We start from the raw sequence: 26372 nt of genomic DNA on the forward strand, positions 1-26372 counted from the left end.
GCTGTCCGGTGCGGTGACATCATGGGACGTGGGGTCGTGCGCGCTGGGCAGTGCACGTGACGTCACCCCTCCTAGTGTATTTAAGGGAGACCCCGTGACGTAAGCGGGGTCACTGGAGGAACGGGGATAGTAGAAGGACTAAGAAGGAACCAGGGATAGTGATACGTGTTAATAAACCCTGGCGGAAGCCCCTAACTCACCTCCGTCTCCGAGTACGTCCGTCGGAACTACTCAACAACTGGTGTCAGTAGTTTACATTGTCGCCAACATGTCTAAAGCTGGCGCACGGCGTAAGAACCCACCGGCACATCACTTGGAGGGTGCCGAAGGCGGAGAGGAGGCTCCAGCAATGACCCCGGAGCCCGGGACCCCGGTGACGGTCCCCATGGAGACGAGCGGGCCAGAGCGGGAGGAGTCGGCTGCGGGGAGTGCCAGCTCACCGCCGCCGCCAGAGACGGAGAGCGTCCCCGCAGCTCTGCTGCAGCAGGTCCTGCAGGCGGTGGGGCAGCTGACCGTCAGGTTGGCCGAGATGGAGACGCGGACGCAGCCAACCGGCCCGCACTCGGGACGGGAACAACCGTCAACCGCCAACGTTGAAACCGCCGCCGTTTTCCCAGCGACCGCTCCACCGGAAATGGCCGCCATGTTGGCTGCGACGCAATCCGCGGCGGCCATGTTGGCTCGGGAGCCGTATGCGGCCGCTGCTACGGCTGCGACGCGGCGGCCGGCGGACATTGTTGCTGCGACGCCGCAAGTCGGCGCCATGGCTGCCATGGCGACCGCGACGCCGCGTCTCTCCACCGACACGGCCGGGGTTTCTCGGCACGCCGCTCCTGCGGGACCAGCCGCCGTCGACGACGCGGCTCCACATCAAGCTGCGCCCGCCGGGGGGGCCCCGGGTAAGTACGCGCGTGCCGTCCTCGCCGGGCCGCCGGGGTGGGCAGCGGCGGCTGCCGCTGCCCCGTACATCGCCGTGCCGCCGGAATGGGCCGCGGGTGCTGCCGCGGCTCCACCTGTCGCCGCGCTCACGGGGCCGGCCACCGGCGATGCCATGGCTCTGCACCTCGCCGTGCCTGCGTCCCTTGTCATGGATGCCGCCGCGGCTCCGTGTTATACCGCCGCGTCTTCGGCGTGGCCTGGGGAGGCCGCAACGCCGCGGTGCCTCGCCGCGTCGCGAGAGGTTGCCGCAGCTACGGCCGCTGTCCCGCACCTCGCTGCGCCGTCGGGGTGGGCCGCGGGGGCTGCTGCAGGCCCGAATTATACCGCCGCGTCTTCGGCGTGGCCCGTTGAGGCTGCAACGCCGTGGTGCCTCGCCGCGTCGAGAGAGGTTGCCGCGGCTGCGGCCGCTGTCCCACACCTCGCTGCGCCGGCGGGGTGGGCCGCGGGGGCCGCTGCAGGCCTGAATTATACCGCCGCGTCTTCGGCGTGGCCCGTTGAGGCTGCAACGCCGCGGTGCCTCGCCGCGTCGCGAGAGGTTGCCGCGGCTGCGGCCGCTGTCCCGCACCTCGCTGTGCCGGCGGGGTGGGCCGCGGGGGCCGCTGCAGGCCCGAATTATACCGCCGCGTCTTCGGCGTGGCCCGTTGAGGCTGCAACGCCGTGGTCCCTCGCCGCGTCGCGGGACGACGCCGTGGCTTCGTACGCCGCCGCTGACAGGTGGGTCGCGAAAGCGCAGGCGCCTTCACACCTCGCTGCATCTACGGCGTGGCCCATGGGGGCCGCAACTCAGCCGCACTTCGCTGCGTCTACGGCGTGGCCCATGGGGGCCGCAACTCAGCCGCACTTCGCTGCACCTACGGCGTGGCCCATGGGGGCCGCAACTCAGCCACACTTTGCTGCGCCTACGGCATGGCCCATGGGGGCCGCAGCACCACCGCACCTTTCCGCGTCTTCGGCGTGGCCCGCGGGAGCCGCAATGCTGCCACCGCCGCACCACGTCGCATCCGCCGGGTGGCCCGCAGGTGCCGCTTGGCTTCCACACCTCACGGCGCCGCGCGGCCAATGGCAGCGCCGGTTACCCGACGTTGCGCCGTTTGTCGCGCAAGGGGGCGACTGGTCGGCCTTCCAGGACCGGTTCGACGCGGCATACATGTCTGTCGGCTGGTCCATGGAGGAGGCCTTGCCGGCGCTTCCGACCTGCTTGGACGAAAGGGCTCTGCAGGCCTTCAAGTCCATCCATCCGGCCAATCGGGCTACACTCCCGGCGGCCTATATCCAAATGGCCAACGTTTTTGAGCCGCCGTCCACCGCGCAGCTAAAGTTTTCATTGCGGCGGCGGGAGGAGGGGGAACTGCCGCTGGCCTTCCGCTGCTCGCTCCTGGCCTTGGCGCAGGCTGCATACCCTGACCTGTACGGCAGGGCACTTGATTCTATGGCCTTGGGGAAGCTGCTTGACCTGGCAAGGGAGCTAGGAATTGCTCTGTCGATCAACAATGATCGGCAGATCACATCCTTGGCGGTCGCCGAAAACATTCAGGCGCACCTCTCCCTCCGCCAACGGCCTCAGATGGCGGCGTGTGCGGGGGTCCCGGCGCCAGACGGGGGGGCCACCTCTCAGGGGGTGGACACCCTCGCGGCCCTGGCGATGCCCGATCGTCGAGGAAGGGGGGCGGGTGGTCGCCGTCCGGAGCAGCGGGGGCGGCCGGGACCTTCCCGTCCGCAGGAGGTGGACACGGTGGCCTGCTTCCGCTGTGGTCAGCGGGGCCACATTGAGCGGGGCTGCCGGAATGCCCCAGGGGCCTTTGGAAAAGGGACTCCACCTTCTCCCAGACCCTCCTTGGCATCGGGTCCGGGGCCCCAGGCGAGTCGCGACGCATCATCTGCGCGGCCGCTCCCTTCACCTCATGCATCTAGCGGGGCTAGGGCCCATCGTCAAGGAGGTTGTCCTCGAAGGGTCGGGTGCACCATCGTCATCACCCCCTCAATGGCCCAGACAGACCCGCCACTGGGATGCGCTTGCGCATAGGATGGTGGCAACAGCTGCCGGCTCCTCAGCGGTGGCAGGATATGTGCAAGGGGTGCACGTTCGCCTCCTGGTGGATACGGGGGCGTCGGCCACCATTATTTCTGAGGCCATTTTTGGGCTGCTACCCCGCAGCATGGGTCCGTTAAGGCCGGTTCGCGGGGCTTGTGTCGCCACGAACGGCGGCAGTTTGGGCATCTTGGGCCACGTTGTAACGTCGGTTCGGGTTGACGAGATTGAGTTGGCCGGGCCTATTTTGGTCTCCAGGACCTTGGCAGTGCCATGCCTCTTGGGGACCGACTTTTTGTCTAGGATGCCCATCCGAATTCTCGTTGACCAGGGCTGTGTGTAAATGCCGTCAGGGAGGCGGCTGCAATTCCTACAATCGCCTACCGTCCTGTCTCCCTTGGTTGCCGGTGTACGGGCCTTGAATAAAGCGCCGGTGACCGTACCACCGGCATCACAAATCCTGATACCCCTTAGGTTGCGCAAACCGCTCGAAATGGGCTCCACGGAGACGGGTATCCTCCTGTCCCCGTCAAGCTACTTTTCAAGGACGAAGGGGTTGGTGGGCGCCTTGACAGCCGTGTCGGGGGGCCAGGACCTTTTTTTGCAGGTCCTCAATTCGGGGCCCTTGCCGGTCATAGTCCCGGCCGGCGCCGTCCTGGCACACGCGACCCCGGCTCCTCCACCCGAGAGCGCTGCCCCGGATGGAGGGGTCGTGGTGGGCGTGATGCGCACGGGGGACCCCGACGCATCATGGATCGCCACGTTGTGCGACGAGAATGCCTCGTCCTCCGGGGAACGTCAGCAACTCCGCGACCTCATCGAGCGGTTCACCGATGTGTTCAGCCAAAGTAAGTTTGATCTGGGACGCACTACTCTTTTGGACCACCACATAGACACGGGCGACGCGGCCCCTATTCGACTTAATTCCCACCGCTTTCGCCCAGCGGAAAAAGATCATGTCCGCTCGGCTGTCGAGGAAATGTTGGCGGCGGACATCATCTCCCCATCTACTAGCCCTTGGGGTGCCCCCATTGTGCTAGTCAAGAAACGGGACGGGAGTCTCCGGTTCTGCGTCGATTTTCGTAGATTGAACAAGATCTCGGTGGCTGATGCATATCCATTGCCTCGCATGGATGATTCCCTGGACGCCCTCTCGGGCGCGCGGTTCTTTTCGACTTTAGATTTGCTCTCCGGCTTGTGGCAATTGTCACTGGATGAGGCCTCTAGACCCAAAACAGCGTTCCGCACGCCCCAGGGGTTGTTCGAGTTCAATCGGCTACCTATGGGTCTCCATTCCGCCCCGGCCACCTTCCAGCGTCTCATGGAGATGGTCTTGGCGGGGCTGCAGTGGGAGTCTTGTCTAATCTACTTGGATGACGTTATTGTTTTTGGCCGTACGTTTGGCGAGCACTTGCAACGCCTTGAGGCGGTGTTCGTCAAAGTGCGTGCTGCTGGCTTGAAATTCAAACCCCAGAAATGCCACTTGCTACAACCATCGGTGAGGTATTTGGGACACATTGTTAGCACGTCAGGTGTCGCCACGGACCCGGATAAAACGGCTTGTGTCCGGACGTGGCCGACTCCCACATCTGTCGCGGAAGTGCGTAGCTTCGTTGGCTTCGCATCGTACTATCGCCGGTTTGTTCGCGATTTTGCGACAATTGCGAAGCCACTGCACGCCCTTTCCGCCAAAGGCCAAAGGTTTCACTGGGGCGCGGAGGAGGAGGCGGCTTTTGCGGCGCTTCGCACGGCCTTGGCGGATGCGCCGCCCTTGGGGTACCCGGATTTTTCTAAACCCTTCCTGCTCGATACCGATGCCAGCGACACGGGAATTGGGGCTGTCCTGGCCCAGGTGGTCGACGGGGTTGAGAGGGTGGTAGCCTATGGCAGTCGCGTTCTGTCCTCGACGGAAGAGCGATATTGTGTGACCCGGAGGGAGCTTTTGGCCATAGTTTATTTTGTTCAGTTGTATAGACCATATTTGTACGGTAGGCTGTTTACGGTCCGAACCTACCACGTGGCCCTGCAATATTCGCTGAAGATTAGTCAGCCCTCGGATCAGCTGTCTCGCTGGCTCGAAGTGCTCCAGGATTACCCCTTTGATGTAATCCACAGGAAGGGGACACAGCATGGAAATGCGGATGGTTTATCCCGATTGCCGGCAGGCGGCGGGTGTGCTTGCGCCCTGGGCTCTAGCCGTTGGAAGGCCCCAGGGGACGCCGCGGCCCAGTTGGTCGCGTCGGCCGAGGCGGCCACCCCTCCAGGTGCGGCGGCGCCCGTGGATTTCGGCCTTGGACTTCTCCGGGAGGTATGGTCCAGCTTGCAGATGGAGGATTCCTCTCTGCTGAAGCTACGGCGCCGTGTCGGACATAAGGCCCGGAGCTCAGCTTCGTCGGCTGCCCCGGCGATCGCTGTGCATGACGGACTCCTCATGCGTTGGGATGCCCAATTGGAACGCTATTGTGTGGTTGTGCCCACTAGCCTGCGTGGTAAATCAACCCGAGCCATTCACGAGAAGCTTATGCACCTTGGCTACCACAAGACCTTATTGACCCTTAAGCGGGACTATTACTGGCCGGGTGTTGAGGGTGACGTGGCACTGATTTTGAAGGGTTTCCATGACTGCGCGCGGAGGAAGGCCCCAGTTGTCCGGGACCGGGCCCCGCTGCAGTCCATCCAGGTTTCTCGCGTTAATGAGCTCGTGGCGCTCGACATTTTGGGGCCATTCCCTGCATCCCAACGGGGCCACAAATACCTCTTGGTGGGCGTTGAGTACCTCACACGTTGGCCCATGGCATGGCCTTTGGTCGATCAGTCAGCCTCTTCTATCACCGAGGCCTTCGTTCAGGGGTACGTGTTTGACAAGGGCGCGCCGGAACAATTGTTGACTGACCAGGGGCGGAATTTCTCGTCTAGGTTGCTCAAGGAGGTGTGTGACCTCCTTGGCACCAAGAAAATCCGCACCTCGCCCTACCACCCCCAGTCAGACGGGATGGTAGAGCGCTTGAACCGCACCCTTACGTCCATGCTGTGCCACCAGGTGAACACGTCCCAGTCAGACTGGGACCTGTTCGTCCCGGGGGTCTTGGCGGCGTATCGGTTGGCCCCTCATGCCTCCACGGGATTTTCGCCTTTTTATTTGATGTACGGTAGGGAACCGGAGCCCCCGGTGCACGTCCAGATGGACGTTGGCTCCTCCAAGAAGGGGTCGGCGGTGCCGACCCCTTTAAAGGTCGCGCTTGACCGGCTGCGCGAGGCGCGACAGGCCGCTGCCGAGAATTCCGCAAGCCGGCAGGCGGCTAATGAGCGGCTGCCCAAACACCAGGCAGCTGGCCTCCCGTGGGTAGCGGGCCAAAAAGCGTGGCTGCATTGTCCCCAGGTCCCCGTTGGCACATCGGCCAAATTGCATCGCCCTTGGCAGGGCCCCGTGGAGGTTGTGGAGGTCCGCCGGCCGCAATGTGTCCGGATTCGGTTCGGTCGCTGGCAGTGGATAGTGCACCCGTCCCGGCTCAAACGTTATGTTCCATCTACCCTGGGGGATCCACCCCCAATTCCGGAGCGGCCGGCTGATGATGTATCCTGCATGCCTGACCGGCCGGGTCTCGTTGACGGAGGTGACGTCCGACCTGTGTGTGTGCCCCCAGGCCCCTCCCGAGTGAGGCCGACTGAGATCCCCCGGTCACCGGAGGCCACGGCGGTGGGCCTGTTGCCCGCTGACGGGCCACCTGCACGGGTGGCGGACACCGCACGGGGGAGCGGGCCAGCAGCGCATACCCGCTCGAGGGGGATGCGGTTCCGGTGACGGCCCTGATGGCCGTTCAGCGGGCCCAGCCCCTGGCGCCCGTTCGGCGCTATCCAGCGGATGAAAGCCTTCGGGCTCTATTTGTTTTGTTTTTTTGTTGTTGTGGTTGTTGTTGCTGTTCTGCTTGAGGGGCCGTGCTGCCTTAAGGTTGAGTTTTCTAGCAGCCGGTTTTACCTTCAGGCACACGAACTCGTGATTATTCGGTCTTCGGTCCGGTGTGGGGCCCCGCTTGCGGGGTGATTGCAGCCGGGTCGGCTGTTTTTTTTCACTGGGGGGGGTGATGTAGAAGAGTAGAGGGGAGTGGTGGCGTCGTGTGCTCTGTCCGGTGCGGTGACATCACGGGACGTGGGGTCGCGCGCGCTGGGCAGCGCACGTGACGTCACCCCTCCTAGGGTATTTAAGGGAGACCCCGTGACGTAAGCGGGGTCACTGGAGGAACGGGGATAGTAGAAGGACTAAGAGGGAACCAGGAATAGTGATACGTGTTAATAAACCCTGGCGGAAGCCCCTAACTCACCTCCGTCTCCGAGTACGTCCGTCGGAACTACTCAACACATGTGCTGCACCAAAACTATGGAATGCCCTGCCACCAGTGGACTCTGCACTATTTATATTTCTTAACTCCGTGCATGGCTCACTGAGATCCTTGAATGAAATGCACCAAAATTACTTTGAAACCAGCAGTGGTCATGTCAATCGCTGCACGGTGGATGGGATTGATGACATTGCTGATCTCCAGATAAGAGGAAATCTGCCACCAGATTCCAAAAACTGTGCAAGCGCCTTCTAATACTTTAGATGCATGCAGACAGGGGCGTACTGTGGAGGGCGGGAGTACGCGGCAGCATTATGCCACACATAGGGGGCCCAGTCGGCCACAAGGGGGCCCCGAATCAACAGATAAACAAGTACAAACATACTATGGGAACCTCATTTGCCAGTAAAAATATGATAATTGGTTCTTTACCCTTCTATCTGGCAACAAAACTGACACCTTTTTACAAGGAGTCATGTTTGCATAGACCGCAATACCTGCAGTCATAATACAAACAAAAGAACATAACTCTGTGCACATTATCAGAGTTATGTTCTTTTGTTTGTATTATGACTGCAGGTATTGCGGTCTATGCAAACATGACTCCTTGTAAAAAGGTGTCAGTTTTGTTGCCAGATAGAAGGGTAAAGAACCAATTATCAAGTACAAACATGTTTAGATAAATTATTAAACTAAAATATGAGAACAATATATACACAGTATAGTTACAACCTAACATATTATTTATACGGGTTAAAAACATCCATAGCTATTTCAGTAAAAGTGAGTTGGGTGAAAGGTGGGGGCCCACAGTCATATCTTGCATAGCCCCCCAGTTGAAATAGGGAGATGCGCCCATGCGTGCAAAGCATTGCCCAACCCAAAGCGGAGCAACGAGACGCCGATCGTCGCCCGCTGGAGGCTCTTTTGCGACGTCGCCGAGCCTCCACACCGCATCTCGTGACAGAAACGCGCAAACTCCTCCCTGCTTCCGAGCGGAGCGCCGCGAGCATTTCCACAAAAACCTGAAGCGCCATGCCGTCCCCCGTGAGCCTTGTCACATCCAGAAAGCCACGCGCCCAATGTCGGAGTCGGGCTCGGGGCCGATACCCAGGATCACAGTGTCCATCGTGGCGTCGTACTTACTACTCCACAGACCCCGTCACTTCCACCAGCCTCGGCGACGATTCGCAAAGCCATCGTTTATCGTGCTGCTGCTACTGCTGTCACTGCTACTCAATCAGAATAATAAAAATGTATATCTTGGAAAAATTCGATGAGCTATCAAGCTCTTTTTCACAGATGTCCAGTAGGGGTGAAGAAGATGTCCAGTAGGGGTGGGTTGTCACTGCTGTCACTGCTGCTGCTACTGCTGTAGTTGTGAGAGCAGCAGCAGCTGCCGTCATAGTTGCTTCCACTGCTGCTGTTGCTATTACATACATTCTCCCAACCTGGGACCCACGAGCTTGAATCTGCCCACTTGCAGGAGCAGCAGCAGGAAAGCAGTCGCGGCTCGGACTGGCTTCTCGCTGCGGCAAAATCACTTCACCGTGTGAACAAAACCACATGCGCTTTATTGACGAGAGCCGGCGGACATGTAAGATGCGCGGAGGCAATCTCCGTTTTAATCCTCGCGACTACCGTCTCCATACGACGCTGACGGCAGCGGCGGTGATGGTGTGCCGCGTTTGACGTGCTTCAGCCGCCGGTGCGCCACCAGCTGCGGGCCGCGCGAGAATCCCCCGTCGTAGTCAGCGCACGCCGCCACGGGCGGCTCTCCGCTGTGGGTCCTCCGGTGCCTCTTGAGGTTGGGCACCTGGGAGAAGGCCTTGCCGCAGAGGTCGCACTCGTAGGGCCGCTCGCCCGTGTGCGTCCTGCGGTGGCGCGTCAGGTGCGATGCCTTGGAGAAGCACTTTCCGCAGGCGTCGCACAAGTGGGGCCAGCGGCCTGACGCGTGGACCACCGCGTGCTTTTTGAGGTCGGCAGGGCTGGCAAAGCTCCGGCCACACTCCTCGCACGGGAACGGCTTCTCTGCGCCCATCGCTGCGACATGGGGCGGGGGCACCGTCACACCCAGCGGCTTATTATGCACTTGTGAATAATAATAGTAGCAATACGTTGTTGTTATTCCGCTTGTTTACCCATGAAAACCCGGCGGCGGCACCATCACACCCAGCAGCTTATGCCCTTGTGAATAATAATAAGAAAAATACGTTGTTGTTATTCCCCTTGTTTACCCAGGAAAACCCTGGTTGCTGAACGAATACAGCATTATCAAGTCGCACTCCTTTACACAGAAAGTGCTTGCCACAAATGAACCACGATACCTCACTGATCTCGTCAAGGAGCATAAACTATCATCACGTAAACTCCAGTCACCTCGCAGCAGCAGTGGCTTTTGGTTAGCCCATTAAACAAAGACGGTCACCACATCGCGCGGTGCTTTCGGATGCATTTGTGCGGCCGTCTGGAACGCTCTTCCTTCCGATATTAGGAAGCCACCGGAGCTATGCACTTTTAAATCTTCATCGAAATTGAGAACTCATTTATTGTGTTTAGTTTGTTGTCCTTCCCCCCGCACCTCCGATTAGCACGGTCAGCTTCGTACGGTGAGAAAGAAGTTCAACATACATACATATATAGTTTGTTCATGGGAATCCTGCCAAGTTTTGTCAGGAGGGGGCAATGTTGTTCTCGCTGTGGGTGTTTTCCCCCATTGAGTCATTTGCAGGTAAATTTAAATAATCGGTTTGTTGCGGCCAATACAAGTTACACTGTACAGTGTTTTTGTTAGCTCTGGGATGAAGCCACAGAATCCCGAGGAAACCGTCCACAACAGGGTGAGAAGATACAAACTCCACACAGAGATAGAGGTTTTTGGGTTAGATCGCGTAAATATAAACGTGTCTTCTTGGTTCTTTCGGTAAAGTCATGTAGAAGGGAAGTAATAAAATAATAAAAATAAAACATAATGAAATAATTCTCACGACGTTTCGGCCACAACGCAAGCAGCCGTCATCAGGTGAAGAATGACCTGAGGACAGCTGCTTGCGTTGTGGCCGAAACGTCGTGAGAATTATTTTATTATGTTTTATTTTTATTATTTTATTACTTTCCTTCTACGTGACTTTACCGAAAGAACCAAGAAAATGAATCCCTGCAGTCAAGAAAGCTTTAAATCGAAATTTATAAACGTGTCATTAAATTCGTCACCACCCAACAACCAATAAGTAATGTTTGTCACGTAAACAAAATGTGCCAATTAGTTACCAGTTCAGCACAAAGGTGTGTTGGAGCGTAAACCAACAACATTTACAATTCGAGTACAACGTTTTTGCCAAAAATTACAACCAGCTTCATCAAGCGATAGCCAGAGTTGTGGAGAAATCCTCCTGCAAGTACGTTTAACTTATTTCGTATCGTACGTATCCAATCGTGCTAATTGGAGGTGCTTCATTTATCACGTGATCAGTGAAGATTTGCTGATGTATTCCTTGTGTATGTAAGCCATCGTGCACCCCTCAGGAATTACGGTGAAACGTAAAACACAAATACACTACGTGGTAGCGTAGCAGTTAGCACTACGCTGCACTACGAACCCCGCGACCTGAGCTCAATTCCTGCTCACGACCAACACCAGTGACGATTATCTGAACTGGTCCTGGGCCTCCCCTAGGTCGACTCAGCCTCCACTGAGCACCTGGTGCGATGTGTTAATATCGCCACTTGGGAGACAAAGGCAGCTGGGCGTGGTGCTGGCCACCCACCCCGTCGTGTGCCGTGCCGGCCTTCATAGGTGCTCGCCAAAAGCACTTGGATCTTTGTCTTTGCATGACAATACCAAGGCATAGTAAACCTGCGTTATACGTTATATTATCTCTATGTGAAAAGCAAGGAAATATCACTGGTATGCTGAATGTAACCTCCACAATAGCAGCATTTGCTATGAAGGACGACTGGCCTATGTTACCAACTGTATACATGTAATTCAAATTAATGGTTTCAAAATGTTACATTATTTTCAGTATGCCCGTTGCCCTCCACCTAACGAGTCCAGATTTTCCGAGGCTTTACTGGGACGTCTCCTGACCCACCAGCATCTCAATAACGTCCCTCACCACCACCGCTTAATGTCACGCTGCAAACCCTTTTGGGCTACATGTGCTCAACCTGCAAGAATGTAACTTAAATCCTGATTATGAAGATGACGATGATAAAAGCTTGGAAAGCCAAATGGAGTTGACAAGAAGTCACAACCAAACGCCTCCTTGTGAAAGACCCGATGCCGCAGAAAATCCCTAGGTTTTTAAATCCTTTATATTAAGTTCGCTTGCTTACGACCGTGCAAATCTTTCGGTCGTTTTTTAACCCACTTCCCGTGATCCAATCAAGCTGACATTTTCCACACAGACTCGTTGTGCGTGACAATTAATGTTCGTGAAAATTTTTTTCCAAAATTTTACACTTTTTAGGACAAAAATATTATATTTAATTACCAATTGCTTAATGGTGCAATGCAATCATCTGACCCATAGGTGGCAGCCATCTCAAGCCAGAGGACGAGAGGACTCTAGCCGCCACGCATATAAAGGATTTATAGTGAAAAACTTTGTTTTTACGGGTTATACTTGTTTTGATCTTCCGTGGAGCTTATAGAGCTACAACCCGAAACAGGATCCACTGCACAAACCACGGCAGCAGATGTGGACGCTTGATCGTGCACAATCGAAAAAAACTAAAACGCTCCAGCTGTGTGCGGAGCCTGTGGTCGCCCACAACAGACGGTGGAACAAATAACGACGACTCAATGCCCAATCCACAAATACGAAGGAGGCATCGTCATCACAGCAATGATTCGCCACTGCACACTACTCCCAACGCAATTATCCGACCTGACCACCTCAATTAAAAATTGTAGCCGTTGCACATCGACATCAGCCATATGAAGAAGACCGCATTGTGAAATGCCTGACATCTCTTTACCGAAGCAGATTAGAACGTCCTCGATGTTCTGTGCTTTACCTCTCAGAGACTCGTAGGAAGAAACGGCTTCAACTTGTTCCAGCTTAATTCTGTTCCACAGGTGGTTTGCGTTTGCGCAATCCATGGATGAGGTCAGCGCGTCGTCTTCACCTGCAGCTGAGCAAGCAGAAAGGAAGCGGCTTCATCACGTAACCTCAACCAGACAGTCCTCTGGTGACTTCAGAGTGCTCATTCAAAAAGTCAACTTACGATCGTCTTGGAACAAATTAAGCCCTTTAACATGTATTTTATATATTCGATTAACGATAATTCCAATTACCGATGGTTTTCGTGGAGCCAATTGATATCATTCACTGAGGGATCCACATTTCCAGTACACCCACAACATAACCAAACATTTAACACGTAGGCTTTCACGACCAATATCATCCATAATAGAGGTGTTTGGGGTTAGATCGTGTAAATATATAATGTGTCATTAAAACCCGCCACCACCCGACACAACCAACTAGTAAGGGATGTCACGTAAACAGAACGTGCCAATTTGTCACTAGTACAGCACACCGGTGTGTTGGAGAGCCAAGCCACCACATTTATAATCTGAGTACGACGTTTCGCCAGTAATTACAACTAGCTTCATCAGGTGACAGACAGATTTGTGGAGAAGTCTGTTTCGTTCCTTATATAGCGGCGTAGATGTGGTGGCCACACTTCTGCGCTCTTTCGCAAAGTAGGGGGAGTTAATGAGTCAACGTACATTATGCATGTGTATTATGCAAGCCCTTTGATTTTGTCCTTCCTGTATATTGTGTATTAAAATAGCCGTACCAACGGTAATCCCTATTGAAGTATGGTGCCTTTTATTTGCATGCATTTAAATTATGTATTATTTGATGATTCGCTTCTACGCAGCACTAAGGCAGTAGTTATCCGAACAGTTAAAATTATTTGTATTTCTTTCAATTTCGATAGATTCTCTAAGTAGTCTTTACCAGTAGTAGCTAGTTTTGCACAGAACTTCAACATTATCAAAATCAATCGAGTGTCCTTATTGGCACACGTGTTCTGCTACTGCTGACAGTTGTATTTGGGAGTATTCAATATTTCTCTGATGTTCTTGCGTCTTGTGCTGATCATTCGTCCTGTTTGCCCAACATAACATTTACCACACGTGCAGTTAATCCTGTACACACCTTCTGTTGATAGCTTCAGTAATAAATATTTAGTACCAGATATTAATTTCTGTATTTTATGTACCATGCTAAATCTGACATGGATGTTTTGTTTTTCCAAACATCTGGCTAGTTTATCAGTTACTCCCACAATGCACGGTATTTTTTATCATTTTAATTACTTTGGCAGTTTCAATGCTCATATTATTTGATTTGGTATTGGCATTCAATGCCCTGTTGATTTGTGCTATACGGTAACAGAGTGTGGAGCTTCTTCGTGTTCAGCCGCTCATGTAAACATTCATCTTCCAACTGCTTCGAAATCACGAGAACTGATTTTGACACACCACCACCCAGCAAGATTTTCTGACCGGGGTTGCGAATTGCGGGAAAATAAATAATCATTGGAAATTTTTGTTATTTTTACTGCACACCATCAACGGTGTACCACCAATACGTTAAAATAAGCTCCAACCATACACGACGCGCCGCAGTGATTTACACTGCCTCGATAGAAATCCACCAATGGGTGCCGCTTACCCGGGTTGGTCCAGTCAGGAGCTTCGAAAGCCTGCGCCGATGAGGGGGGTTCAAAGTTTCCAAACTCTGCGCAGTTAACTGAGAAAGAGAAACCAACAATGCCCTTACAGTTGAAGTCTGTTCGGAAACCCACAGCACATTTCCCCAACCTCATATTAGCACGGTTGGTCACATTGGGGTGCGAAAGAAGTTTAACGCACACATATACATACATACAGAGAAACCAGAAACAGGCGCCAAATATCAATTTCCAATACTGGAACAGGACTCCGGGTGGACATGATAAAAACAGCTCACTGTTACTTGAAAGTTCACGCTCGTCCGCTTCACAGCGGTTATCCTCCGTCGTGGTGCTCCTCAACCTCTCCGTCTGCGGGGTCGTCCGGCCGCCGTCCAACTCCCCCAGCTTCTGCGCGGAGAGCAACAGCTCCCGGCCGAGTCCGCCGAATAGCACCACCAGTACGTCCAGCAGGTCGCCCAGCGCCGTCTCTGACCGCGGCCCCTCGGCCTCCGGCAGGTGCAGCGAGCGCACGACCTGGCGCAGCACGGCGTAGAAGCCGAAGGGTAGGCGGTCGCGCGCCGCAGCCAGAAGCTCGGCGCGGACGTGGCCGTCGCCCACGCAGGCGCGCAGGACTCCGTAGTCGCGGATGCCGAGCTCAGAGTCTATGGCCCGGGCTACCTCGGCATTCACGCCCTGTGCCTTCAGCCACGCCGAGAAGTCCACGCACGAGTCCACGGCCAGCGTGGAGGCCATCGGCTCACTGTGAGATGAGATGGTGCACGCACTCTGTGTATGTGGCATGTTACCTAATGGGCCATCTGACCAACAAGATTCCAATACAGCCCGCCCAGGTAGGTGGCTCAGCGGTAGAGCCAACGGCTCCCAATAGAAAAAGTTGCCAGTTCAAGTCCTGGTTAATGGTTGACTCAGCCCATCTTCCGTCCCTCCTGGGTTCATAAAACGAGTACCACTTTGTGGGGAAGTGAACAGTGGTTGTCCTTTTGGATAGACTCACCCCGCTATAGGAACATGAACTTTCCACCGCTGGCTCAAAGCTGTAAACAGGAGATGAGCACCAATGCCTCAACGCACATTTGAGCAGCAGGAGTTCACCCTGACCATCCCACCAGCAAGATAGTGACAGGCGGACTGGAGAACTACACAATATCTGCAGCGCCGATTCCAGAATTTGTGTCTTTGTCGACTCAACCGATTCCTGGAACTCACTCTGCGATATCAGCGTTGTCTGTTAGCCTCCATCACCACCTGGAGGGCCGTCCATCTCATTGGGCTCCCATGTTCAAGATCACACAATCAAGCTGCGTATGTGTGAATGCCTTTTTGGCGGTAGTGTCGCGGTCAGTGCTCTACTCTACGAACCTGGCGACCTGAGTTCGATTCGTGCTCTTGGTCAACACCAGTGACGATTATCTGAACTGGTTATGGGTCAATTCAGCCTCAAATGAGTACCTGGTACAATGTGTAAATACCGCCACTTGGGTGATAAAGACGTCCGGGCCTGGTGCTGGCCACCCACCCCCTCGTGTGCTGCACCAGTATTCATAGACGCTCGCTAAACGCACTTGATCCAAAAGTCCGTTAAGCCTATATGGCGGATCTGTCTTTTAACAAAGCATTCACTGCGGGTATAATGACGTATTGCTGTTGTGTAATAGAACCCAGTGGAGGACTCTGCGTATTTGTCCAAAGGAATGCCTCTGCACGCCTGTGGAATACCCATTCCACGCCACCCCTGGCGGGTCTGACTCTGTACAAGAATGCAAGGCCATGCACACACACGCCTCTCTCCCTAGCCTGCGTACAGGCTTCAGAAAGCAGTCCGTGCAGTGGCAGTGATTACGGTGACAATACAATAAGCACGTGACAACGATTGGGGCAACGCTAACACGTGGCACTGCTTGAAAAAATTCAAGCAAGTGACAGTTATTGTGACAATTCAAGCACGTGACAATTCTTCTCACAATTCAAGAATGTTACAGTTATTGTGACAATCCTAACACGTGATAGTTCTTGTGACAATCCTTGTGACAAGAACGTAACGGTTGTGATAATACAATTACGGGACAGTTCGTGTGACAATCCTAACACGTGAGACAGTTGTGACAATACAAACTCCTGACAGTTGAGACAAACCAATCACGTGAAGTTTATGTGACAAGCACGTGAGAGTGATTATGACGACACCAGCACGTGACAGCTGCTGTGACAATACAAGAGTCGAGTGCACGCGACCGACTCACTGAGACACTGGCGCGGAAGAGACAAAGACGGACGCTGCTCTGCGACCTGGAGGCTGCGGGAAGGAGTGGAGGCGCCTCTCTGCGACACGCGAGAGAGAGCAGGGGGAGTGCAGGGAGACAGACGAGGGAGTGTGCAGAGAAGATGGACCGTGAAGCTGTGCAGATGCCGGAGAGTAGCAGTAGAGAGAGTGGTGCGTTGAGTAGAGAGGAGTGTGTAGAGTAGAGACGGGTGTAAGAGTGGTGAGGAGTGTGTGGGGCAGAGGAGAGGGGAGATGAGTGTGTAGCGTATGTAGAGGCTGTAATGCGGCGTGTAGAATAAGAGAGTCGGATGTCGAGTCGACAGGAGAGCAGTGTGCAGTGGGAAGAGTAGATATATGTGTGTAGCGTAGTATGTGGAGGAGATAGTAGGGTGTAGAGTAGAGTGTTACGGTAGAGTGTGTAGAATAGAGGGTGTAGAGAGAATACAGTGGAGAGAGTAGAGAGTGCAGTGTAGACAGTGTAGAGAGAGTAGTGTAGAGTAGGGAGAGTACAGTAAAGAGAGTATATAGTGTAGAGAGTGTAGAGTAGCGAGCGGTGTGTGTGGTGCAGAGTGTGCAGAGTGGTGCGGATACTGTCGCGAGTACAGTAGAGCGAGTACAGTGCGCGTGGTCTCCGCCTCCGTCGCGGCGAATCCGCGCCCCGCGCTAAGGGGTCGCGGCGAATCCGTGCCCCGCGCTAAGGGGTCGCGGCGAATCCGCGCCCCGCGCTAAGGGGTCGCGGCGAATCCGTGCCCCGCGCGCAGCCCCCAAGAGGAGGCAGCGAGCCGCGGGTGCCGAGGGGGTCCCCTCCCTGGGTGGTGGTGGCCTCAGGTGGCACTGAGCCCAGGGCCGACTCACCCTCCCACAGGGGCCGTGTTATCCCATAGGCCATGTTTTTGTTGATTGTATGATAAAAAGTAATATTAAACCAAGATATATAATTAAATAACTTTTTTTATATCGCAAGGATTGGCACAGCGTTTTTTTTAAAGAGGGAGAGTCGTGACAATGTCAATCGGTTTTTGTTCATAACGTTAAATAAATTAACACCGGAGATGAACTTTTCGAGATTTGTTTCCTTGCAAAATTAGCAACAGCAGCAGCATTACCGCTGTTGCAGCTGCAGCTGGATGATTACTACTTCTGCCGCAACATTACTATTGCGGAAGCAGCATGATTACTACTGCAGCAGTGGTGTCCACTTGCTCTCTTCTCAGCTAGAGGCGCTGAGCTCCAGGCTGCCTCGAGCTCCAGGCTGCCTCCCTCGAGCTCCAGGTGGACTGTCTCGAGCTCCAGGCTGACTGCTTTGAGCTCCAGGTGGACTGTCTCGAGCTGCAGGCTGACTGCCTCGAGCTCCAGGCTGACTGACTGGAGCTCCAGGCTGACTGACTGGAGCTCCAGGCTGACTGACTGGAGCTGCAGGCTGACTGACTGGAGCTCCAGGCTGACTGACTGGAGCTCCAGGCTGACTGCCTCGAGCTCCAGGCTGACTGCTTTGAGCTCCAGGCTGACTGCTTTGAGCTCCAGGCTGACTGCCTCGAGCTCCAGGTGGACTGCCTCGAGCTCCAGGCTGACTGACTGGAGCTCCAGGCTGACTGACTGGAGCTCCAGGCTGACTGACTGGAGCTCCAGGCTGACTGCCTCGAGCTCCAGGCTGACTGCTTTGAGCTCCAGGCTGACTGCTTTGAGCTCCAGGCTGACTGCCTCGAGCTCCAGGCTGACTGACTCGAGCTCCAGGCTGACTGACTGGAGCTCCAGGCTGACTGACTGGAGCTCCAGGCTGACTGACTGGAGCTCCAGGCTGACTGCCTCGAGCTCCAGGCTGACTGCTTTGAGCTCCAGGCTGACTGCTTTGAGCTCCAGGCTGACTGCCTCGAGCTCCAGGTTGGACTGCCTCGAGCTCCAGGCTGACTGCCTGGAGCTTCAGGCTGACTGCCTGGAGCTTCAGGCTGACTGGAGCTCCAGGCTGACTGGAGCTCCAGGTGGACTGCTTTGTGAGTTTTCGTGCGGTGCGAGTGGCGTCCTCTGAAACGAAGCGAGGCTTAGCGGCGGCGGCAGCAGCAGCTGGTGCCACATAATGAAGGGGAGACGCACATGCCCGGGATTGTTTGTCGTATTCATGATTGTACAGGGAACCCTTCATATATTAGCGGGTTTCACGTACTCGCGACGAAATTTTTCTACGGTAAGTCCTCGCTTAACGCGTGTTCACGCTATAACTCGTTTCTGCTATAACGCGGGTTCACCATTAGGTGACACTTTTTGCACAACGCAAAGCAAAGACACAGACCCCCCCCCCCCCCGTGTAGTCTCCGTGCACTCTCCCCGCTCTCTCCTCTCCACAGGAGGTTCCTTCCAGTCTCGTGTCTCACAGGGGGAGAGCGAGAGACGAGAGAGCGCGTCTGCGTACGTCTTTGTCTCTCCCCGTGTCTCAGCCGCTCCGGTGTCACCAACAAAGTGAGGTGCCACCGGCTGCTGAAGAGTCACAGGGAAACTCCGAAGATCCCCCGTGTATCGTTCCCCGCGTATCGTCTAAACCAGGGGTGTCCAAACTTTTTGCAAAGAGGGCCAAATTTGATAAAGTGAAGATGCCCGGGGGCCAATAGTTCCTTCTGACATTTTATTCACCACAAAAGTTACGTGAAAATACACACTTATAAAAAAAATGCATTGTCACAATTACCGTTATTTTTCAAATGACAATGTAACCAAATATAAGCCACTCAGGCAGACGTGAACAACTCTAAAAACACAATTCTGCCTTTCATTTAGTCAGATAACATTGAACAAACTGTATAGAATACCTTACATTTCCATGAGTTAAATATCTTTGCCTCATGAACATTTTAAACAGGAGTTATGTGATGCCGCCGCCACGAAGCCGCTCGGCGGGCGTCCCATCCCCGACCTCGCCACCACCAAGTGAAGGAGCCGACCCCCGCGTCCCCCCACCTCACCTCACATGAACACACCCGCACGCATTTCCCCCCCCCTCCCCCCATAGAGCTCCGAGGGGAAGTCACCTGGCCGACCGGTTTTAATCCGAGAAACCCTTATCGGGATAACTTTCACGGTTTCCGGTGACCAGGGAATTGGACGACCTCCCCCGATGCTACTTCGCGGCGCTGCGACCGGCATTAAGATTGCAAGGTCGCAGCGAGGGGCCACTCGGCCACCGCGGGTGAAACGCACCCCACACACCCCACACACGCACGTATCGACGGGGCAGGCAGAGGGGCATAAGCATTGTGATGGAGAAGCATAATTATAATAAGCACCGCGCATAAGCATTGTTATGGAGGAGCATAATTAGAATAAACGCCGCAACTCGCAGTGCATCTGATTAGCATAGCAAAGACGCCCGGAACCGCCGCACGCGCCCTAACGGGCGCGCGCCCATTGTTAAAGAAAAACTGGGAGGGGACCACCACAGGCGGAGCAGCATCCCTTTGATGTAGGGACGATAAAAAGGGGGCGAAAACGGGAGATCTTTCTCTCTTGCTCCAGCATCAGGCCACGAAACGCTCTCCAGCCCAGCGACCCGGACGTCCGTGCGACGCATCGAGGTACGCTGCGAGCACGGGATCAACGGACCGTCGTGGGCACCTAACCGTGAGTAAGAAGGTGAATTAGGATCATAAGCAGATAAATCGGGAATAGGCATAAAGGTATCAGCGTAGGCCAGCCTCGTCGATTCATACTGACTCAACAACAAGTCCCAGGTAGCAGACAATAAATCATTAATAGCTGATCGTGGCCTCGTGTGATCTCGCTGAGAAGTGTGAACGCGTGTGGTGCTGTGTATACAGCGGCTCACCACGTGGGAGCGCTGCGCAGAGCGGCGCAAGAGTGGGTGTCGCGTGTGGAGCTGCGTGTGTGCGCGTATGTTCACTACGTAAAGGATACAGGTGCGCGATTGGTAACGTGGTTATCCGGCGTGGAGGCGAGTACTGCTCAGGGCTGTAGACGGGCATACGTATACTCGTAGCGAGTGAGTGCTGCGCGAAGCTGCGTGAGGGGGAGTATGGGGTTTGATTGATGATGCTGTGCGTACGTATGCTCGCAGCGTGGGAGCGTTGCGTGAGGCTGTAACAGTAGGGGCGTCGCGTTCGAATGCCGGCAAAACCCTAGCGGGTATTAGGGTGGTGCGGTAACGCAACCGGAATAGGGGATAGAGGCGGGGGCGACCCCGGGGGCCAACGGCCCCCACAGTTATAAGTAATGCAAAGTGGTCTGTTATCATTAAACTTTAAAACAAGTGAATTTTGCCCTTGTCTTTTACAAAATCTTTCAGAAAGCAATAGTTTGTGTCACATCTACAGGTACATAACATCAACAGTTATAACCAAATCTTATTCAAAAGTTTAATTAAACAAGTGCCATAAGTCCAAGTGTATTAGTGTGCTTTAGGCTTTTCACTGTTAATAGTGACCGATGTTACCGTTCAAAACACTCAATTTGAGATTGATCAAGGAACAGATAACTTGCTGACACTAATGAGAAGGGTGATACTGAGATCTAGATTTCAGTAAAGAGACCAGGTCTGGCTTGAGGGCAGTGGTTGAGATGCGTAAAATGTCACGCAAGTGGGAGTCACTCATCCTTGACCTCAATCGGTTCTTGTTTAAGTTCATGACTGAGAATGTTTGCTCACACAAATATGTGGAGCCGAATAAGCTCAGCATTTTCTTAGCGAATGACCGCATTTCTGGAAACTTGCTTTTGTCCAGCTGCCGGTAAAAGTCAACAAGAGAACACTGCTGGTGTTTTCCGCGGCACTCATCGTCACATTGCAGCTCAATGAGCTCTAGCTGCAGCTGTGGAGGAGCATCATCAGGGTCCACGGAGAAGGGAGAAGAGAAAAGCAATATGTCCTTTTCAATAACTGCAAAGTCCCGAAAGCTTTTGTTAAATTCCACAGAAAGAGATACGATAGCTGTTGCATAACTCTTCATTTGGGCACCGATGTCCTGTGGAAAACTGTCAATGACCTCTTTCAAAGCTAGGAAGTGTGCGGTGCAGGGCTCTGTTTGGGACAAGTGTCTTTGGAAAAGTTGCAGTTTGGTTCCAAAGGCCTTGATGTGAGCGTACAGCTGGCTCACCACTGCAACTTTTCCTTGAAGATTAACTTTCAGCGCATTCAGATGCTTCGTTATGTCAACCAAAAAAGCCAGATTTGCCAGCCATACAGGATCGGACAGTTCTTCCTTTGGTTGTCCCTTCTCACCCAAAAAATCTCCAATTTCCTCTTTGAGAGAGAAAAATCGCTGCAGTGAGGACCCCGACTTAGCCACCTCACATCGTTGTGATATATTACGTCACTGTATTCAGCCTGGATGTCACGCAAGAAGTGCTGAAACTGTCGGTGGTATAGAGCTTTAGAGCGAATAGAATTGATTTCCTTTGCCACTGGTTTCATAACATCGTCAAATTTGAGATGTTTGGCACAGAGAGCCTGCTGGTGAATGATACAGTGAAGTTTAATATCGTTTCCTGCTTCTTCGCTGACTTTATTGCAGATCAGTGTGGACAATCCACTTCGCTCACCATCCATGGCAGGCGCACCATCGGTAATGATCCCAGAAACTTTACTCCATGGTAGTTTCATATAATCAACAGCTTCACAAACAGAAACGAATACATCTGTTCCTCTGGTTTGCCCTTTAAGGCTTTTGAGGTCAAGCAACTCCTCTGTCACGTTCATGTTGTCATCAACTCCTCTTTAAAAAATAAGTAGTTGTATATTAAATTTCGATTTAAAGCTTTCGTGACTGCAGGGATTCATCTTCTTGGTTCTTTCGGTAAAGTCACGTAGAAGGGAAGTAATAAAATAATAAAAATAAAACATAATAAAATAATTCTCACGACGTTTCGGCCACAACGCAAGCAGCCGTCCTCAGGTGAAAACCAGGTCCGTCGAGGCGACAGAGTCGAGGCGACAGAGTCTCTGTCTCTGTCGCCTCGATGGACCTGGTTTTCACCTGAGGACGGCTGCTTGCGTTGTGGCCGAAACGTCGTGAGAATTATTTTATTATGTTTTATTTTTATTAGTTGTATATTGTCAGATGCATCGGTGCTTTCATCGCAGGCTAATGAGAAATAATCAAAAGCCACTCCCCTGTTCCCCAGTTGTCTCTGAATATCTGACGATATGTCCTCAACTCTCCGTGCCACAGTTTTGCGTGCCAGGCAAACATTCATAAATTCTTGCTTCTTCTCGGGGCAAATGTTCTCCACCATTTTCATGACACAGTCTTTGATAAACGCACCTTCAGTAAAAGGTTTGCCATGTTTAGCTATTAACATCGCCACTTCGTAGCTGGCTTTGGTGATGTTTTCCTTCGACTCACAGGCTAGCGTGAAGAATCGCTGTTGCGATGCCAGAACAGCTTGGAGTTGCTTCACTTTTTCAGCGCGGTCACTCCCTGTTAGCTTGTCGTATGTTGTAGCATGTTTAGTCTCGTAGTGTCTCTTTACGTTGAAATCCTTAAATAAGGCAACCGTCTCTTTACAAATTAGACAAACACAATTGCCTCGATTTTCAGTGAAGAAGTATTGTAATTCCCACCGCTCCTGAAAGCGGCGGCCCTCACTGTCAACTTTTCTCTTTTTTTTTGCAGTCGCCATGGCAGAAATTATTCGAGAAGGGTTCGCGGCACGGATGCAGAGCCAGATAGCATTACAATGGTGCTGCCATCGTGTGGTGAAAGGAGGAATTACATCTTTAAAGTTTTATGATTTATTTATTCTGACAGAGCTAGCGAGCCATAAATAACACATTATAAGACCGAAGCTGCGGGCCGTATGAAATCTGACTGCGGGCCGTGATTGGCCCGCGGGCCGGACTTTGGACATGCCTGGTCTAAACAGACTGCGGGACACGTGCTGCTGGCGAGTAGCAGCACCATGGAGGCCGGCACGGCCTGGCACACGAGGGGTGGTGGCCGGCACCACGCCCCATCATTAAACACGAAGCTCCGTCTCGCGGCTCGTGCAATGTGAGACGCGACATTTATACTTTGGGTTGGGCCACAGGATGTTTGTTTTTTGTCGTGAAACGATCAACCACACGACGTAGCCAAACAGATGGAATTGTCACGCGTGTGCACGTCTGTTTTAATAATGCCAACATTTCTTGGTTCCAGCTCGACTCGTTCGTTAGCGGTTCTCACCGCGACGTTTTACTTGCAACTGCGTCGAGAGGCCACGAAAGCCGGAATGTGGCTGCTGCATCACGACGTGTCCATCAAAATTCGCTCGAGAATCGTCCCAACACGGGCTGCAGAAATGCTGCGTGGCCGGTGGATTTCAGACCTCGCAGCGAGCACTGAAGGCAATGCACAGGGCCGCATTGGGCAGAGCAGGAATCCACAGCGCCTCTGGTCATCACGAGCGCCACTCGGTTACGTGATTGCCAGTAGAACCGCGCACACGAACACACGAGCTTGTCTGTGAGCTTGTCTGTGTATGTGGGGAGCGGTAGTGCAGTGGTTAGCGCGTGGCACTCCGAACCCAGCGACCCCGCTTCTGATTTCCGCTCACGACCAATATCTGTGGCGAATATTTGAAGTGGTGAAATGAGAGGCTGGTGCGGCGTGAAAAAACATCGGCACTGAGGAGACAAAAGGCGGCCGGCCAGGGCCGTGGTGTTCCACATCCACCGCCCTCCCCCGTGTGCCACGGTGCCGGCTGCCCTTCGTGCGTGATCGCTAACAGCACATGACCCCCGACAGTCTGCGATGGCCCATGCGGAGACATGGCGGGGGAGGAACGCGCCACTGCGGGTCGCATGGACCGTCACGTAGTGCAGGTCACAGTGGACTCTCAAAGAGCGGGGAGCCGTGCGCGCAATGGTGAAGCCAGGATTTTCAGGTAGGGGGGGGCAACCCCTCCAGCAATGAAGGGATGATGGGCCTGAGCCAACCACCTCCAACCAGGGTTTGAACTCCCCCTTTTCCATTGCGAGCTGCTCGCTTTACCGAATTTTTGTAAAATGATTACATAATTATCAGACAGTTTAGGCTGCGAAATTTTAAAATGATTTCCGAATAACGTTATTGGCAAATTACCGCTCCCTACTGCGAAAACTTGGCAGGACGCTTTTAAAAAAAAAAAATTCCAGACTGGGCAAGCCTCTCAACTTGGTCAAGACGGATGCTATAAATTATTATTATAATAACAAAGCAGTACCGACACATTAAGCATCTCATCTCTGCCCAAGAGGTAGTACAGGGCGATCCATGTACATATGCGCCAGTAAATACGGGGTAGAGAAATCATGGAGAAAACTAAATTTATCCCACCAATCTCAATAACCTCATTACACCTCTAAACTCTCCCCTCCGCAATATAGGGAGCCATCGCTTTCGCGCCATTCACTCAAAACCTGAATCAGAATATTTATTTATACTGCAGGAGGAATCCGATGAGCTATAAAGCTCTTTTTTTACAGACGTTCAGTCTGAGCACGGGGTAAGAACGTTACAACAACAAACAGTACAAAAACATGACAGTAGTGCAGAGTACAAGAAAGGTAAACAAATCACCCAAACACATGCAAATGAAACTAAACCATCCCCATCCTACTAGGCAAAGCCCACTGAGGTATTAACTTTTTTTTCAGAAGCGACCTGGCCCCAAATTATAGCTCAACAAAATGGCCAATAATATGGACATTTATAGCAGCTAAATAATGTAAATAATCTCGAGAGAGACATGCAAACTCTAAATACACAGGAGGAATCAGGGTCGGAATAGAACCCACCACCTCCTGCAACTTGGTGGGGATCACGACTCACAAGGAACATTCTCTCCCGATTTCAACCAAAATCGGTGCATTCATAGTTGCACGGTTATGGAACGGGATGGGTGAAATTCCATGGCCTCTTTCATGTGTAGCAATAGAGGAAGTACCCCTGAACCCTTCACGTTCACATCTCTTCACACACCACGTGTTGTTCAGCTGGTGCTGTTCTGTTTTTAAACCGTTTTTACAATTTTCACTTTACCAGGCAAGGCCAACTGAGCTATTTAGCTCTATTTCAGAAGAGACCCGGTCACAAATGATAGCTCAATAAAGTGGCTCATCATCACGTGGACAGTTATAGCAGCTAAATACTCTAAACCCATGTTGATTCTAAATGTGGAGCGAAAAAACGGATGACCCTGAAAAAAATCCACGCGTCCACGGGGAGAGAGACACGCAAACTCCAAATACACAGCAGCAGGCGTCAGGGTCGATAATGGAACCCACGACCTCCTGCATACCAGGCGAGGTAGTTAACATCTCATAGTCACCGTGATGATGAGAGACACGCAAACTCCAAATATACAGCAGCAGGCGTCAGGGTTGGTGATCGAACCCACGACCTCCTGTATACCAGTCAAGGTAGTGAACATCTCGCCACAGCAACGCACCTTTACTATGGTGGTCAACTCTCTCAACGTGATGGTGATTTTGGAGGCGAACATTTCGCAATTGGATCAACACATCAACGGCCATCACAAGCCGTCGGCTATTTCATTCTTCTGTCCGTGGAAAGAATTTGTCCGGATCATGTTCTAATGGATCATCAATATATCAGTCTCTTCCAACGGGTGGATAATGTCTTGAAGCTCCAGTTCCTCGCACGACACAGCCAGTTCTTGGCTCACCGGTTTAATAATTTCATCCACGAGTGCGTTGTTTAATGCGGGATATGTCGATTTTGTTGATTAAACCAAATCAATTTGCATATTTTCCCCACGTAACAACTCGTTGTGATTGGCTCTGTCTGATTGGCGAAGTATAGTTAAACCATTGACATCATAGCGACACGATGTTCTAGATGAAAATAAATAACGATGAATGGGCATGAAAGCCTAGGTACGGTGTAGAGGCTCATTGCGGGAGCCTTACGAGGGAAGTGTCCGGGACGTGTGATGGAGGTTAAACTACCGAGTGGCCCTTCTTCTTCTGGATGAATGACGGCAGATTTAAAGATGTCATTTCAGACTTGTTATCCACTTCCCCTGCCCTGGAAAGTGATTTGCCTCAATTTTACTGGCAAGAGAAAAAAGTGTACTTTTAGAAGCGTGTCGCATGGAAAAGAGC

The 26372-nt window shown here is 53.1% G+C and overlaps 1 protein-coding gene across 2 annotated transcripts; it reads right to left on the reverse strand.

Moving 5' to 3' along the window:
* Positions 1-7940: 7940 nt before the first annotated feature.
* Positions 7941-16452, reverse strand: LOC133339052 (zinc finger protein 16-like). 2 transcript variants are annotated; one of them, XM_061547182.1, is made up of 5 exons: positions 16263-16452; positions 14304-14761; positions 14001-14078; positions 12328-12444; positions 7941-9348 (listed from the first exon to the last, which is right to left on the reverse strand). In XM_061547182.1, the coding sequence occupies exons 2-5, from the start codon at positions 14752-14754 to the stop codon at positions 8930-8932; spliced, it is 1065 nt and encodes a 354-aa protein (XP_061403166.1). In that variant the 5' UTR covers positions 14755-14761; positions 16263-16452; the 3' UTR covers positions 7941-8929. The 2 variants fall into 2 exon arrangements, with proteins under 2 accessions (XP_061403166.1, XP_061403159.1); XM_061547175.1 differs by having other exon boundaries at positions 14298-14761.
* Between the last annotated feature and the right edge of the window lie 9920 nt (positions 16453-26372).

The sequence above is a fragment of the Lethenteron reissneri genome, chromosome 8 (assembly GCF_015708825.2).
Source record: "Lethenteron reissneri isolate LAM-NWPU_2019-01 chromosome 8, ASM1570882v1, whole genome shotgun sequence".
Lineage (NCBI taxonomy): Eukaryota > Metazoa > Chordata > Hyperoartia > Petromyzontiformes > Petromyzontidae > Lethenteron > Lethenteron reissneri.